The 16,956-nt window shown below is 40.6% G+C and overlaps 1 protein-coding gene across 1 annotated transcript in view; it reads left to right on the plus strand.

Moving 5' to 3' along the window:
• Positions 1–304: 304 nt before the first annotated feature.
• The window catches only part of LOC139288744 (piezo-type mechanosensitive ion channel component 2), a 32,508-nt gene continuing 15,856 nt past the window's right edge, over positions 305–16,956 (plus strand). The window contains exons 1-26 of the mRNA XM_070910145.1: positions 305–368; positions 1,750–1,845; positions 4,885–4,986; positions 5,207–5,252; positions 5,592–5,751; positions 5,844–6,057; positions 6,197–6,410; positions 6,722–6,899; positions 7,672–7,770; positions 8,009–8,050; positions 8,173–8,305; positions 8,513–8,667; positions 9,518–9,784; positions 10,479–10,587; positions 10,835–10,956; positions 11,422–11,481; positions 12,429–12,577; positions 12,755–12,919; positions 13,266–13,307; positions 13,651–13,683; positions 13,945–14,057; positions 14,514–14,689; positions 14,980–15,156; positions 15,362–15,526; positions 15,879–16,079; positions 16,174–16,378. Coding sequence (XP_070766246.1) covers positions 305–368; positions 1,750–1,845; positions 4,885–4,986; positions 5,207–5,252; positions 5,592–5,751; positions 5,844–6,057; positions 6,197–6,410; positions 6,722–6,899; positions 7,672–7,770; positions 8,009–8,050; positions 8,173–8,305; positions 8,513–8,667; positions 9,518–9,784; positions 10,479–10,587; positions 10,835–10,956; positions 11,422–11,481; positions 12,429–12,577; positions 12,755–12,919; positions 13,266–13,307; positions 13,651–13,683; positions 13,945–14,057; positions 14,514–14,689; positions 14,980–15,156; positions 15,362–15,526; positions 15,879–16,079; positions 16,174–16,378 — 3,487 coding nt within the window. The remainder of the gene's footprint in view (positions 369–1,749; positions 1,846–4,884; positions 4,987–5,206; positions 5,253–5,591; positions 5,752–5,843; positions 6,058–6,196; positions 6,411–6,721; positions 6,900–7,671; positions 7,771–8,008; positions 8,051–8,172; positions 8,306–8,512; positions 8,668–9,517; positions 9,785–10,478; positions 10,588–10,834; positions 10,957–11,421; positions 11,482–12,428; positions 12,578–12,754; positions 12,920–13,265; positions 13,308–13,650; positions 13,684–13,944; positions 14,058–14,513; positions 14,690–14,979; positions 15,157–15,361; positions 15,527–15,878; positions 16,080–16,173; positions 16,379–16,956) is intronic.

Raw genomic sequence — 16,956 nt, forward strand, 5'->3', positions numbered from 1 at the left:
TAAAAACATGATTCTCCACTCTCTCCTCTAATTTTCCTCACAGCGCTGCTTGTCACTGGACTGCTATCACCTCTGCCTTGTTACAGTTTGAGTGTGCTGGACTCAAACTACATTTCCTGTATTTTCACTGCTGTATTGGGAGGATGCTTTGACCGAGGCTGCATCCACTTTTTTTCTGAGAAATGTGTGAGCAGGTTGGAGTATCCCTCCACATTGCTAACACACTTGTCTATTTGTGTGGACATCTAGAGGGTGACAGTATCTAAAGGAGCAGTGTGGGGGTCTCCGAAACAGAGAAGGAGACATGGCAGGGGAGCTCGTGGTTGGGATGCTCTATAACTTATTACTACCACTGCTACTGCTGGCTGGTGAGTTGATGTCTGTTTAATTACTTTATTGATATGCATTTTTTCTGGTATCAGCATTGGGCCAATATTAATATATTGGTTATAATTCTTCCCTTTAGTGGAAATGAGTTATATTGAAGGCAGTGCATCGTTGAGTTGGAGTTATTGAAGTAAAGCTAGTTTACATGTGTTCTCACTGTTACAGACAGCTGGCCTTTTGAGGAATAGCACTGCGGAAATGCTCAACATTGATTCAGTGTCAGGGATTAAAATGGCTTTCTATTAGGTGCATTCATATCTTATGATACATGAGTTGAGTCTTGAGTATTGCTATTGAGCCAGCGTTTTGCAAGAAGCAGTGTGTGCTGCCAGTTCAGGGCTGAGAGAGACCATGTAGAAGATTTATCTACTGTGAGTTAAATAGTGAAGTGTGCTGAGTAACTTTGACTGTTGTCTATGTGAGGTCTTATGTTTGTACCTATGCATGCCACTATGTGCTGCAAAGTTGATGCTTAACCTCATGAAGTCAATGTTATTACTAGGTGCACATTTAGTGTAGTAAGTGATAATAATTTGACATTTTGGAAAAGTTTTAAAATATATTACATTTGCTGGTGGGTAAAAAATATTTTCAGACAAGTTACAGGTTGCTGCCGTGGTGTTGCTGTGATGAATGAATAAATAACTTTCCTCTCCTTCCTTGTATTTTCCATGAACAGTACGAACAGTATGACGGTTCCTGATGGTTCACTGACTTCTTAATTGCAAAAATCAACAAACGTTGTTCCATCACACATCATTTTACATTAGGTTCTTGTCAAGATGCCAAAGGTTTTAAAATGTACCAAATATACGCAGAATTACAGGAAACAGTTGATGTATAAGACATCTACAATGTTCAATTTGATGTAATGCTAAAGTCATAGAGAAAATGGTCAATACATTAAGTGCTGGATCAAGCACGTAAAGAATATATGTGATACAGAAAAAAATCCAGCTGCTAATTTTAACAAATTTCCCTTGTCACAAATTATTTTTTATGTCATTATTTGCATTTATTATGTCAACCAGAAACAATTTCACTCTGGGCACAGGTTTCTCTGTTCACATACACAGCACTTGTGGTTTAGATGAACTGTGGTAGTTTCATCTTAGAACGTATTTGTATCAATTTACAAACATTCAAAATTAGGCTAGAGGTTACAGTACAGGGGTCATTTGCTTATTTGTTTGTTAGATTTTCTTTGGTTGTTAAAGTGACCTCTTTGTGATATATGTAGAATAGATTATAAAAAGTGAGCGTATATGTTAGTCTGTTACTGTTTTCTGGGGGAAAGTTAATCAATTAAGTCCTTTTCTATCAAAAATTTGAAGTATGAATATTCTGTCCTCTTCACCACAGTTTCTTCATTCCGCTACAATGGACTGTCAGTGGTGTATTTCCTGTTTTTGCTCACCTTGCCGCTGCTGCCGAACCCCAGCACGGTCACCATGAAAGGTGAGAGGGGCTCATAATTATGATTTTACAGGTTCTTGCTCTGACAGAGTGTGAAAATACTGAAACAAACCTCTACACCTGCTGGGCTTGAAATTCAGAGACCAAAGGAAATGTCTTCCATTATGAGAATAATCATGAAAATAAACTTTTAATTGTTCCGTCATAGTTGTGTGATGTAAATGAAAAAAAAAAGGAGAGGATGATAAAGCACGAGAGATTATATTGATGTGTGTGTGTGTGCTTACTGCATGTCTGTGTGCTTTCTCTGTATTGATCACTCCATTGTGATGAATTAAAGTATCTGCACCTCCCCCTTAAAGTAGTTTGTAAAGGGGATGTGGTTGGAATGGTCAAATCAATTATGCATAGCCTGGTAATTACAGTGAAGAATTAAAAGATGTCAGGTCAGCATTTTTTTCTTTCTTTCACTTTACATCCCTCTATCTAAAAACTGTTTGCCTTTCAGCCGGTCTTTGAAAGCTCCACAGATCCCACAGTTATCTTCATCTCCCTAATATAATCTTGCTCTCCTTGGGCTAAGTGGTGAAGTGTGTGCACATCCTGTGTGCATTTGCTTCATGGGTTTTTGTACGTCTACCTATACTTGGGAGAGTATATGTGCGTGTGATTATGTAACTGCCTTATTGGGAAGCAGAGAGGTTTAAGTGAAACGAAGCTTTTAGTAAAAATCCTGAACATCAACAGCACATTTGCTGGCTCAGCTAATGTTGAGCCACATCGGATATTAATACTTTGGTATCGCCAACCTTTGATTACAGGCGTCAAACTCTAGACTGAGATTATGAACTGGTGCGTTTGTTTGAAAACAAACAAATGCATTGTAAAGCTACCCATTTCTAGCATTCAATTCCTATCTTTAATGAAATTGAATAAAAGTATGCTTCTGCTCTCACACACACTGATTTGTTATTATTTTGTTTGGATAGGTGCAGTCTATCAAAGAGGGATATTATTTATTATTTTACGAAATCAAAATTTAAGCTTAAACATCATGGGTAGTTGTTTTAAAGGGAGTTTAAATTAAACACTTCTGGATTGGGTTGCACCAGCGAAAGTATTTCTGATTCTGATTGTAAATCCGTGACAAAGTTGTTTCTACGTTCTTAGTAACTACGAGTCAGATTTACTTAATCGGGTTGAACCATTAAAACTTAATGGAACATCTCAGCTAGTAAAGACTTAGTAATGAGTAAATCAGTTGCAAGGAAAATGTGTAGCACCATTCAATTCGAGGCTTCAGGAAGTTACTGTAGCATTACCAACTTTAACATAACTTCCAAAAATAACAAACGATAAACCTCCTCTACAGACCAATAATAATGTCACCTAATTATCAGGAGTTGAGGGCAACAACCACCAAGGCTACGTGTGATACGACGAGACGCCGGTCAATCAAACAATCATGAACCTAAATGTGCTCCTTTGTAATCTGCTTTCAGAAAACAACTTTCAAAATCACTATCAAGACACAAATTACAGCCAAACTGCCTGTTGAGACCCTAACTTCTTTTGATTGAATCTACTGACTTTGTATTTTGAGATAGATTACGTGTTTTTTCCTATTTTATAGTGCTAAGAGCATGGTTATATGACATGTGATGTACGATATGTCGGTCTGTCAGTCGGTCAGTCCACCACAGACTGAAATCTCTCTTATTTTATGTATACTTCTTGATTTTATTGGATTCTGTTTTTATTTTGCTGTTGTGAAGCACTTTGTAATTATGGTTTGAAAGGAGCTATACAGATAAAATGTATTACTATTATTAATGATATTATCATTATTATTATTATTATTAGATGGATTGCCATGAAATTGTGTACATTCACGATTTCCAGAGGATGAAGCCTGCTGACTTTGGTGATCCTCTAGCTCCACCAGAGGGTTGAGTGTGAAACATCAGGACAACCATTGGCTAGATTGTCGTGAAATTTGGTACAGACGTTCATGTTCCCCCAAGATGAATTGATTCAGTAACATTTCATCTGGCGAAATCATCAGGCCAAACTTTCAGTTTGTTTTAGTTGTTCAACAACTTTCCCAGCAGCTTCAGTTGTTCGATGTTTAGTAATAACTAGCAAATGTTAGCATGCTAGCACACTAAACTAAGATGGTGAACACGTTAAACTTTAAACCTCAAAAAAAACCTTAAAAAAAATCAGCATGTTAGTATTATTATTGTTAGCATGCTGATGTGAGCATGTACAGCCTCACAGAGCCACGAGCATGGCGGTAAACGTGTGCTACAGCAGATGTTGAAATGGGACTTGTTTCCATGCAGTCACCCAGCGTCATCTAGACTAGTGGAAGTAGAAGAACTGCATTGTACGACACTTCTGCACAGGCCTCAACATTCAACTAACACTCTGTGCCTACTGTTAGTTTGAAACAAAGAGGAGTGTGAAGGTGGAGTTCATTTGAGGACCTGTAATGACTGACTTTGATTGACCCTTTTAAAGAAATATTGGGCTTCTTAGTAAGAAACTACAACGCACTTGGATACCCAGACTCACATATCCCACTTTAGCTGGCCTATTGATCTGTAAAAGTGCTCAGATAGAGACAGAACCAGTTCAATTTAAAATACTGCCAAGTGTCGGGGAGACAATATTCTACTGAAAAATGTCTTGAAGAGAAGTACGGGGTCCATCAATTACACTGTGTGTGTGTGTGTGAATTATCAGATCTCAGCCAAAACTCTGATATCTGGTGGTGCTGTCTCTACACAGATGAATACAGATATGTCAAAGGTTATAATCTCCCTTTCAGCCATTTAGGCAGGAGAAAAATTGTAACTGAGTAGAATGGGAGTGTGGGCTGCTCCGATTCATACATAACATTAGCTGAAGATGAAACCCCAACATTTACAGCTTACTGGATGTTTATATAGCCACTCTAAATAAATACTGTAAACCATGAACTACCTCCAGCTTAATACATTGGCAAGATATACAATTTGCTCTGCACTTATCAAAGGCCTTTGAAATTCACTTTCTCTCATTTGCTGGTCTATTCAGGTAAAACGGGGGACTTCTTGCAGCTGATCGTCTATACCAGTTTCATCCTTCTGACCCTGCAGTGCTTCATGCAGATCCCCTTCGCCTACATCCCTCCGCATGGTAAAAACAAAACTTGTGACACTTCTCAGAATAACAAAGCAGTTTGGATAAATAAAATGTCCCCAGTGCTGCGAGTGGACGTCAAAGAAAGATTAGTTGAACTGACTGTGAGAAACCTGTAACAAATCTCTTTTGTCATTAAAAAATTTAAAACTTTCAGGAACTAAGAAAAACAGCTTTGAATCCAGCTTGATGACCATGTTTTTTGTATTCTTTACAGTTAGCGGCCTCTGGGAAGATGTCCTCTACCATTTGGGCATTGTAAGGTATGGAAGCACAGTTGACATACATATTTCCGAGGAACATGGTAATGCATCTTTATGTCCAAAAACTTCAAATTGCATCTACTTTACACTACTATGAACCATTTTAGATTGCTATCTATCTTTCAGACAGCCTTCTAGTTCAGTCGACTTCAGTGCAGTAAGAATATAATACATCACAATAGCATCTTTTCATTTTGTTTCTTTGATTGCCATTGTTATATGTTAAAGACTACATGGCAACAACTTTGCTATCTGTTGAAAGTCTCAGCAGATCGATACCTTTCTGGTATGAGTGGAGAACAGTGGAGATCAAAGCTATGATAATGCTTGTGTGTCCAGATTCAGCTCGGTTGACCCTGGGAACGTTGTGCGTCTACTGGCCCCAGATATAGTCCTCTTCTTCTCCTCTTCCTTCATACTGAGGCTGTGCAGAAAACTACTGCGCCCTGCGCCCCAAGTCAGTCTCCATGAAAATGGAGTAGTGCTGTCTGACCCTGAGGTAACCATGGACGCGCTCCTCAACTGTTACACCATTACATTATGTTAAGGATGCACAGTGATGTCAGTTTGATTGTTCCCTGGGTCTGGCAGGAAGTGGAAACCTCTGAAACAGAGTCTGAGGGAGGAAGTGACACAGAGGGCTCGTCCTTTGACAGCTCAGATGAGACTACGGTGCCGGTTCAGTCGGGTCCGCCCCAGTTTGTCCAGAAGCTGATAGTGTTTGCAGCTGGACTGAGGCTGCTGCTGTCAGCAATCATGAACACAGCAGGGAAAGTTGTGGTGACTTTACTGCTGGGGCTAGCAGGTACAATACAGCAGCTGGTGTGAACACTTATTATTATTGTAGTTTTAAATAAGTTTCCATTTCCTTCTTTTCTCTTGGCTTGTCATACTGTGTGTGTGTGTGTGTGTGTGTGTGTGTGTGTGTGTGTGTGTGTATACAGGTATCACGCTGCCCTCCCTCACTTCAGGTGTGTATTTCGGGGTGTTTCTTGGGCTGGTTTGGTGGTGGGTGTTCAGCCGCTCCATCAGCCTGCTACTCTTCAGCTCCCTGTGTGTGATGATGACCATCTTCAGCGGAGGACACCTGTTGGCTCTGTACCTCTACCAGCTGCCCCTGTCCCAGCAGCTTGTGCCACCAGAAGATGTCTACGCCAGGTACAGACGTGATTAAAAAGTAGGATTAGACTGATATATTGGCTGATCTGGTGATTTCATTAAATATGAGATATTAGCAATTTCAAGTTGGTTTCAGTCTTGTGCCACCACAACACAAATAAAAATGATTGGCTTCCGGTTTTTATTTGTGCCCAAGAAGTGTTTTCACCTTTGTCTGATGGCTTTATTGAAATTGTCCTTTACCCTCCTCCAAGTTGGTTTATCCCTCTCCTTAAAGTTTTACTATACACAAGCTCATATTTATCCTTTCCATCTTGATCCTGCACTCCTTCCCTTTTTGCCTGTGCCAGGTTGTTTGGTATGACGGGAGTGATCAGAACCAACAGCTCAGACCAGCACACTCTTGGTCTGCACCCACACGTCAGCTGGCCTGACTTCATCAACCCTTTGGTTCTACTACTGCTCTACTACACACTGGTGGCTCTACTGCATAAATGGGTCCACGTCACAGAGGAGGTTTGTGTGTGTGTGTGTGTGTGTGTGTGTATTCACGTGTGTGTCAGGGGAATTATGTCCAGAGGCAGACGTTAGATATTGTGTGTGTGTGATGTTGGTGCTTCACAGGATATTAAATATAGGGTTATGCATGCATGGGCCAGTTGCTACTCTACTGCTGCTTCTATGATATCTGCTACTTTACATCATATTACTACTAGTGTTGCTGCGACTTGTGCAAACATTACTGGAACTAGTAGCACTACTGCAGCTACAACCCCTACTGGTACTGCACCGCTACTGGACTGGACTGAAACTACAACCTCTGCTCCATCTTCCACCTCAATGTGACAGATTTTCCAAATATTTGTTGTCCCTTGTGTGGTTGGGGAATTACACAATAAATACAAAAACTTGAGTACCAGTCAGGAGAACCTACATATTTTATTCTGGGGGGACAAAGGGTTAATTTCCAGAGAAGCAATGCTAAATACTACTACTACTGCTACTACCACTGGCACAACTGGAAATGTTACAACAATTATTGCCAGTGATAATCTGCCACTACTTCTACCAATATCAATACTTCTACGCACTAAACATATAGGTACATAAACGTCACACAGTATTCACTTACTTAGTACTATTCATTTATAACTGTGATATTTTAACATTCCTTAGGTGGAGGTTTCAAATAAGCCCACTGGGTTTTCTGCCTCTCCCTGAACTGCATGTCATTTGTCATCTTAAATAAATTAAACTAAAACTTAAATGACAGGCTTTTAACAGCAGCTGTGTTTCTCAGGACACTGTTGATGGTGAGGAGTCTGAGAGTCCAGAAGAAAGTCCAGAGGTTCCTCCAAGCTTCTCCAGGGTCATCTACGTCTCGGGAGATAAACAGGAGGTAACCTACAAGCATGGATATGTTTCTCCTTAATTGTATTGTTGGGTCAGTGATCAGTATTCTGTTGTGCTCATTGTTAGTTTTTATGGATAATAGCATCGGCTAAACATCTGTAAAATAAAATACAGCCATCATAGTTTTACGGCTTTTTCACTTCAAGTCAAAAGTCAGCATTTCAAAATTGGCGTCCTACAATATTTCAAGGACATGACCAACCTGAGACTCTCTCTATTTTCAGCTTTTAAGCAGCACGGATGAAGAAACCTATCTACCTGACGAGGTAAGTCATTTTATTGCTAAATATTTTTTTCAAGGTGAATTATGTTTTGGATTGACTGATAATAAGGTGAGACATGGAAATGCTGGTCTAAATTTACAGCATGATGCACTCTCTTTCCACAGCCCATGATTTTAATGACGAGGAGTTCCTGGCAAGATGTGCATAGAAACGATCTGGGATCTCTGTTTGGAGCTGCAGGGTATACAAACTGTTACCCTCCACCACATTATGACGACAAAGACTCACCATCACATGGTAATCATTACTCTCAAATCTCCAAATACATGATCTCAGCAACAACAATAACTACACTGCTTTCATTAGTTTGATTAGATCTACTGTACGTGTGGTTGTCCTGAAACCTCAGCAATACATACATTAAGTCCTTGTGTCAGGGGTCTGTTTGGTCTGTTTACTAAACTTTTTCATTTCGTCTTTAACTTTTTCCCTCCCTTGTGCTAGAGACAGAAGGCGAGGGAGAAATGGGGGAAGAATGTGAAGTGGACCTGAGGACTCCAACGGAGGCCTCACCTCCCCCCTCAGGTCCGAGTGGCCTGGTCATCTTTGGACAGCTGGTGCAAAAACACAGCTATGTCAGCGCCCTCATCATCATGATGGTAAACTATTCCATCATTGACTTATGAAGATTTTGAGTTAGCGTGGCAGGTCTCTAAGCAAACATGACTTGTGACATCATGGAAGTCAATAGGAGAGTAGAAATATTTGAAAAGGAAAAATTGTTGTAGAGTAGGTCAGCTCAGTAATGTTTCAAGAAAAGTAGTGAAGATAAGATGATATCAGATAAAGTAAAATAAGATAAGGAGGGTTCAGATATAAGCTACAGCAGTGTAAGAGACAGACTACAGAGGTGTGTACAGATAAAACCAGAATATTTAAGCAACATACAGTCCACTGTAAGGTCGTTAGATTTGTTTATACATTCATGCATTCATTATTTTCCAATTCACTGATTGTATTGAAAGGTGCACATCATTGGTGCATGATCGTCATTATCATAAAAATTAATTAAAAAGCTATCTAACCCTAGGTTAACTTGTCAGCAGGCTAATTAAGTACACTATGGCATGGTAGCATTAGCAACTTAGCGTTAGCTAATTGCCAAGTAGGTTTTCACATACAAGGAAAGTGCTTACTCAGTGAGCTAAGTAAACTGACCGACTTCAAAACACTGTAATTATTATTATTATTTGTTGTTTGTTAGTTTAGCTCACCAGCTGACATTATCTAAACAAAAATCTGACAAATTAGGTGGAAAAGGTCAGAGCAGACTTCAGCATTAACAAAATCTTACGTTTAGCGCAGTTAGCAAGAACATTAACGCTTAGTGTGAGTAACTTTAGCACCACATAAACTCATTGGCAGAAAATGCAAGAATATTGCAAAAACATCACAGGGACAGCTGTTTGGCTGCAATAATGTCACCACATCAAGTTTATGTATTTTTAGGTGTGGAGTATCACCTACAACAACTGGCTGACCTTCGCCCTGCTGGTGTGGTCCTGTATAATTTGGATGATGCGAGACCGGCGCCGCTACGCCATGATGTCCGCCCCCTTCTTGGCTGTCTATGGCACAGTCCTGGTGGTGCTGGGCTTCCTTAGCGGGTTGCGACTGAGCCGGGCCGAGCTGTACCCCGGTCTCCCCCAGGCTGTGATAGAGGACTTTGACCTCAACAGCTATCACCCTGCGCCCTGTGTCCACCTGGGAGCAAAGGTGAGGCGGGGAGGGTGGGTAAAGGGCCAGCAAGTGACATGAAAAGATGTTTTGTTGACCTTAATGAAAAAAGTCAACTACTGTATATTGCTAATCAAACTACACAACACCCAGGTTTCATATATTTTCTGTTTTTCACACAGATAAAGCGCATGTGTAGTTATTCCATGTACCATGTTATTCCATTCCAGTTATTACAAATGTCTGAAACTCTGCAGAGTCTTGGTTATACATTATTAATAGTTTAACAGGCTAATCGGCTTCAGGTTCATATTCAGATTTGATTGACAGTGGCATCTTCCTGGCAACATGAGCATACAGCCCAGTTACTGATTGGAGTTATTCTGATTGGTGGATGTAAATACTGAACATGTTGGACCAGTGATAAGAAGAAAGAAGAACACAGAAATACAGACATTTCCCATGTGAAATAACCAGGATTGCTCAAACTTTGTCAGATAACAGTAACAGCCGCTTATAGTAACAACCTATAATAGGTTTTCAGGGTCTTTAAAGCAGATAGGACAGGAAGCACTACAGTTCCCGTTCATAGCATTTACAGACATTGACCAGACCTTAACACGGCTTCCAATGCAACACTTTCAGATCATTTAATTCAGTTTATACCTAACTCTTGTGAAACTGTGCATGCACACTCCCTGTTTGGGCTCACGATACACTGTGTGTGCTGCAGGTCTTCTACAGCTTCAGCTTTTGGTTGATGTTTCGACAGCAGCTAAAGGAGAGACAGGAGGAGCAGAGCTTAAAGGAGGAATCTCTAGATGAAGTCAAAGTCGTGCCACGTAATTGAATTCATTTTATTACACCTATTGTGTTTGAGAATAACATCTAGTTTGGAGTAATGTAAGACCTTTGTACTCATGAAACTCATCCTGGCATGTGCCAAGGCTATATGACTGACTTCAGTTTGATTAAGAGTTAAAAATGTCTCCCTGCCCTCCCTCTATTCCCTTCTCTTCTTCTCGTCCTGTTCTCCTTCTATCTTTCAATTCTTTGCTGTCTTTCCTCCTTTGGTTGCCTCCATATCAGCGGAGGAAAGTCAGCCATCGCCTCTTGTTGCAATGCTGATCTCAGGAGTGAAAGGGATGCTGGTGAAATACTGGATCCTCTTCTGCTGCTCCATGTTCTTTGTGGTCAGCTTTTCTGGAAAGGTATCTTTCGACAGACTTAAAAACTAAGCATGGGAAAAGTCCCATTCATGATACATTTCTAATCAAACTTTCCCAACACACTTCATCTCTGGGATGAATTTTGGAGGAAATCCCATAGCAGTAATGAGGGTTTGATATAAAGTCAGCAAACTATTGTTAATTTCACCATAATATAAATGGTATTATAAACTGCATGCATGAATTGTTATGCAGAGAGATTTTAGTTATTTGTTTTCATAGTCTTTCTCCATAATTGTATCCACTGTAGTGATCAAATGTTCCCACAGTGATCATTTAAATTAAAAAAAAGAAGAATATCTGCATGAAGTCCCCAGACGTTTTGGGTCTAGTGGTCCACATAATCTTTGGCAGATTTCCTCCATGTCAAGCAAAGAAAAAGTTACTGCCCACCATATTAGAGTTTATTTAAACTGACCTGATCTTGACCATGTTTCACTTGCTTAGGTGGTCGTCTACAAGATCCTCTACATTGTCCTCTTCCTCTTCTGTGTTGTCCTCTACCAGGTTAGTGATAATAGACAGCCAACAGTTAGTCTGTCTGTCTTTTGCCATGAAGTAGACTGATGTAGGACGTATTAGGTCATAACCCCGCATCTCAAATAGTACTGATGTTACTCGACTATTATGTATACATTTGACTCTGACTGTGTACCTTATACATAGTAGAGTAGGTGAAGGATGGAACTTTGATAGAGATTGCAGGTGTCAATAAGTGGAGAGAAGAACCTGCTTTAATGGTTGAGACGTTGTTGTGTAACACACAAAGCCACTATAGTTTCACATTCATCTTACACTGTAATGCGTTGACTCCTAAATTATCCTCAATGATAATGTTCAGAGTGGGTCCAGCTCTTATATAAACTCGGGAAATGCACACACAAACAGACTATGCACCGCTCATCGATACTATTTCACAGTTAAAAGTATTGATTGTGACTCATAAACACATACACGGTCATTTTTTGCTGCTGTTTTCCTGTTTTTTTTTCTCCCCCATCTTATGTTTCTGCTGACCTTTTAGAAACACAGTAGGCACTTACAGGAAGGCCTAATGGCTGTGGAGGTGACGTAAGACAATACAACACCATTTGTCTGTTGGGACAACATCAGCAACTCCCTGGTATTTTACACACTGGAGTGTGTGATGAAAGGAATATAGGCTACACTGTTATTACCTATGCTTAGATGTAATTTACCTACTTGTTTGAAAGATACTGAACATTCAGGACAAAACTGTGTTTTACAGTGTTTTGTGTCATTACTGGAGGTCCTATTGAGTGACCCTGACACCAGCAGTCATTAAATATGGAAACAGGGAATTAAATAACAGTGAGTGTATCAGTAGAAGAAATTCTGAAAATGTCTGAAGGCCAATAGATCTTCATATATTATGAAGATCTGTAGATTCAGAGAAAAGATACTGCATCACTGTCTGTTTCCTCTCCCCTCAGGTCCGTTACGACGTGTGGCGTCGGCTGCTGAAGACTTTCTGGGCGGTGGTGGTCGGTTACTCCATGGTGGTGTTGATAGCCATCTACATGTACCAGTTCAGAAGTGTGTCTGGGCTGTTCAGACAGATCATGGGCATGTCGGAGGAGGGGTGAGTGTCAGTGTGTCTGCACATATTAGCCTAAGTTTGTGATTCTTTGTCTTCTTTAGTTTTAAGACTAAAGCAACGAAAATTCATTGTGCTGGTTGGTGAATTGAGTCAGAACCACACAGCAGACTTCAACCTCCTCATTAGTTATCATATCATCACATCCGTCTGACTTCTCAGTCTTCGTGACCTGGGTTTGGAACAGTACGACACAGTGGAACTGTTTGCACGTATCCTGCTTCCTGCTGCGTTCCTATTGGCTTGTATCCTCCAGCTGCACTACTTCAACACCGACTTCCTGACTCTCACTGACCTCGACAACGTACCTGTCAGACAGGCTTCCAGGTGAGACGGCAACAATATGTGCAGGCAGGGAAAGAATATCCTACTCAAATAATAAGGCTGTCTCTTACAAAAGTACTGCAAAAGACTTCTCCAGCCAGTGTGGCCAATTGTCTGTTAGGCAAAATGAAAGCAGGTTTACTAATTTTATATTATATTCAAAACAGTACAAGTAAATTCATTAATTATAATGCCTGCTTCATTCAAACCAGTGCCACTGTTTAATCGAAGTGCCGTTTTTTGTTAGATGTTAAAACAAAATGTAAATAAAATGTACTTTTACTTCCTGGTTGACTGCTGATTGTATATCTCTGCCTCATTTGTCTAATCCATCCATCTCTCCACGCAGAGAGGAAGAGCTCAGGAGTTCAGTCAATGTGATATCTGAGATGTAAGAGCTGCATTTATTACTCCATAAATGTTTTGTTCCACTCACATTGCAGATGCTTTGACGCTTTGTGTAAAGACCCATCACAACTACTTATATCTCACACAGTTGATTTATTGCCTGTAGATATAATCAGTGAAGCAGGAAGAGCTGCCCTGTGAATCTTATAAGGAGAACAATAAGTCCTGCTTAGGTTGTGTTTGTAAGAAATAATAAAACATAGAGTCAATTAGAAAGGTGATGGTGAAATGATTATTGACTTTTCTCAGTGACTAACACAGTAACAGAAATATCAGTAATATTCATATAGTCATATTCACACATCTCTCTTTGATTTAATTCCCAGCATTAAAGAAAACATTGAAAAGCTACAGAAAAGGTAAGGCTGTTGTTCAACTCTTGAATTTTGTTGTTTAACGGATCAGCGTTTGTGTCTTATGTTTATTTGGAATATAATTCTTATTCATACATACTGTGTGTTTTTTGGGGCGGGGTATTGACAAAACTCATTCCCTGTGACAACTAATGTGTGGATACATGTCGACCTGTAAAACCGCTCCTGAACCGGACACCGAACTCCCACCCAGTCAGTCTTTGAGTAAGGTTTTCCAATAATTGTGTATTTCCTGTCGTCCTCCAGGCTTGTGAAGGAGCAAATGGGAAATGGGAAAAGTCAGGAGACTCTGGACAGCATTGGAATGCAAACCTCCTTAGAGAAAGGAGCTGAGGAGCAGGAGGAGACAACAGGAGAGGGTAAACACAGCTCAAAAATGTCAAATTCTTGATATGGCATTATAAAACATTGGGCTCTCTTACAACAATATGTTCTTCATACACTTGGACCAAGTATCGCTTCTTTGTGAGTGCCAGTTATGAAGTTTGTGTAGTACTTTGCTATTGTAACTTTGAAACTCTTACTTTCTGGCAGTTCAACCTTTTGCTAGTTTATGGATGTTTTCAATTTGAACACAATCTTTTTTTGTGTTAAAAAATTTGGACTCTGTTCAATTAAGTTTGTTATTGATTCCTTCTTTAAAAACAATCTTCCATTTTTGTGTTATGTTTCCCCCTTCAGTTACACAGGTATCGCAATATATCATAGACGATTGTCTCGCCATTAATTGCTGTCTGAGCTGTAGCAGTGATACATTGTTCAAGTTATGTCTGACGTCCTTCCTTACCCTTGCAACCCTGTCTTCCTCCTCCCAGAGTCTGTCCCCAGCAGTCGTGAGGACAAGTGGGTTGTGATTGTTGACCGGGCAAGCCTGCTTCTCGTTCAGGCTCTGTCAGGACTCCACAGGCTCCAGGAGCAGAGCTGGAGACTGCTGGAGCTCCACAGCCTCAAAATCGTGTCCTCGGGCATCATCTGGGTGTCACTGCAAGAGGTGGGATGTTTGATCTGTGCATGTGTGTGCAAGATCATGTGTGTGAAAATGTGTAGGTACGTGTGTATATAAATTGTCAAAAAACAACCCCTATTGATTTACTCGCATGGTGCTGGTTTGATGGTTATAAAAATGGTTTCTTAAAAGACCAATAAAAGACAGAATTTTTAGCCTTTAATAATTTGTTCTGTGGAAAGAGTCACTGTAATGACTAGTTATTTTGTTCTGTGCTGCTCACTCACGTACTTCAGGAAAAAAAAAGTGAAATGTTGTGATTTCCATTTTCACAGGTTTCTCTGATGAACTTCCTCTTTCTGGTTCTGTGGGTGTTTGCACTCCCGTTCCCGCGGTTACGACCTCTGGCATCCAGCACATCTGCTGTGTGGGCCTGCGTCATGGTGGTGTGCAAGATGTTTTACCAGCTCAAAGTCATCAAACCCCTTGATTACTCCTCCAACTGCACCGCTGTGAGTATCCATAACTGTGTGTGTGTTTGTAACAGTTATCTAAAATGTGTCTCATGATTCTGCTAGCAAGCTGTTTTTATTACAAACTATAAAAACAATAAAAACTTTTGTCATGTGATCCAGGCATTATCCTTCATATCTAGACACAAGTATTTGTTGAAAATGACAAACACACCTTCCTACTTATTTGTCGGCTGTATCTCAGGGCCTGGTACAGTCCAACAGCTCGGGCCTGGATGATGGAGCAGAGCTGGGAGGGAACATGATGGAGCTGCTCAGGAGGTCTATTCTCTACATCGAGCCTGTAGACCCCGTCTACTGGTGTGGAGCGCTGCTTAAATGTGAGGGCAGGATCCTCCCCTGTCTCAGGGTACGGTGACACAACTGCCAAAGTCTAAAAACTGTCTTTTAAATTACAACCATCACACAAAACTGCTTTTGCATTCCATTATATAATAACAAGCACACTCAACCAGGAGTAGGCTCTAACGCACTCGACTATGCATTTACTTTTTTAAACTGGGTAAACTAATCTCCTTGTTTTGAAGCTTAATAAGATGTTGAAGATCTCAGGCCCAGGACCAAACAATTCAGACCTGGGAGATGAAAAGACATATGACAAGATTGCTAACTCCAGTTTATATTTACACATCAGCACACATCGAGTCCAAGAGTTTGAATTGGTTTTTGAAATAGCTGTTGGACGTGTCTCTGTGTTGTAGAACCATCTGATGGTGCTGGGGCTGCTGGTGTTTGAGGCGACGGTCCATCGGCACCAGCTCTACTTCCGTCTCCATAACGACCTGAAGGCCCCGCCCTTCAGCATCATCTTCCAGGGCATCACGAGGCAACACCTGGATCACGGCATCCTGCCCTGCATCAAGTACTTCATCAACTTCTGCTTCTACAAATTTGGACTGGAGGTACTTTTTAGTGTGTGTGTGTGTGTGTGTGTGTGTGTGTCTACGTCTGTTGATGTGTATCTGAACTGTTAACATGCACACACTTCTTCTTCAGATCAGTTTAATTGTGGCCGTCAACGTGATTGGTCAGAGGATGGATTTCTATGCCCTGCTCCATTCCTGCGCCTTAATGGCCATCCTGTCACGGCGACGCAGGAAGGCTATCGGGGAGGTGTGGCCTAAATACTGCTGCTTTACTGCAGGGCTCATGGTGCTGCAGTACCTGCTCTGCATTGGCATCCCTCCTGCTCTCTGTGTTGGTATGGACCTTTTAATAATCTGTGATAGTATATGAATGAAGTATTGATATAATTATGTATCATTTATATCCAGTTCCTGAACACATTTACATTTGCTGTTTTAAACACCTGGTGTGTGGTATGGCCACTATCACGCACTAAAGTGATGCTTTGAAAAAGCAGATGAAAAACTGGGTAGAACGAGCAGTGAAAGTAAAAACATCACTGCATGAAATATGTCAGTCTATGAAATGTCAGAAAATAATATAAAACTTTAAGGTCATGTCTCTCAAATAGCTTTTTTTGTCTGAGCAACGTCTGCCAGAAAGCCTAACCAACTAGTTTTGGTGTCTAAACCGAAACCAACCTGCAACCGTTTCACAATGTTAACCAGTTGTTAGAAAGCCTTTGGTTAGGTTTAGGAAAAGATCATCATTTGGGTTAAAATAAGAAGTCGACATTGACTTCTGCTTTCACATGGGACACGAATAGTGTTCTCCTGGAACCCCGACCTGCTCCGTATGTGGACTTTGTTGTGCTTTATACTACTACACCTGACTTTCCTAAAGCCTCTCTGCCAGAAGATTTCTGCATATAAG

This window comes from Enoplosus armatus, chromosome 8, assembly GCF_043641665.1.
Source record: "Enoplosus armatus isolate fEnoArm2 chromosome 8, fEnoArm2.hap1, whole genome shotgun sequence".
Taxonomy (NCBI): domain Eukaryota; kingdom Metazoa; phylum Chordata; class Actinopteri; order Centrarchiformes; family Enoplosidae; genus Enoplosus; species Enoplosus armatus.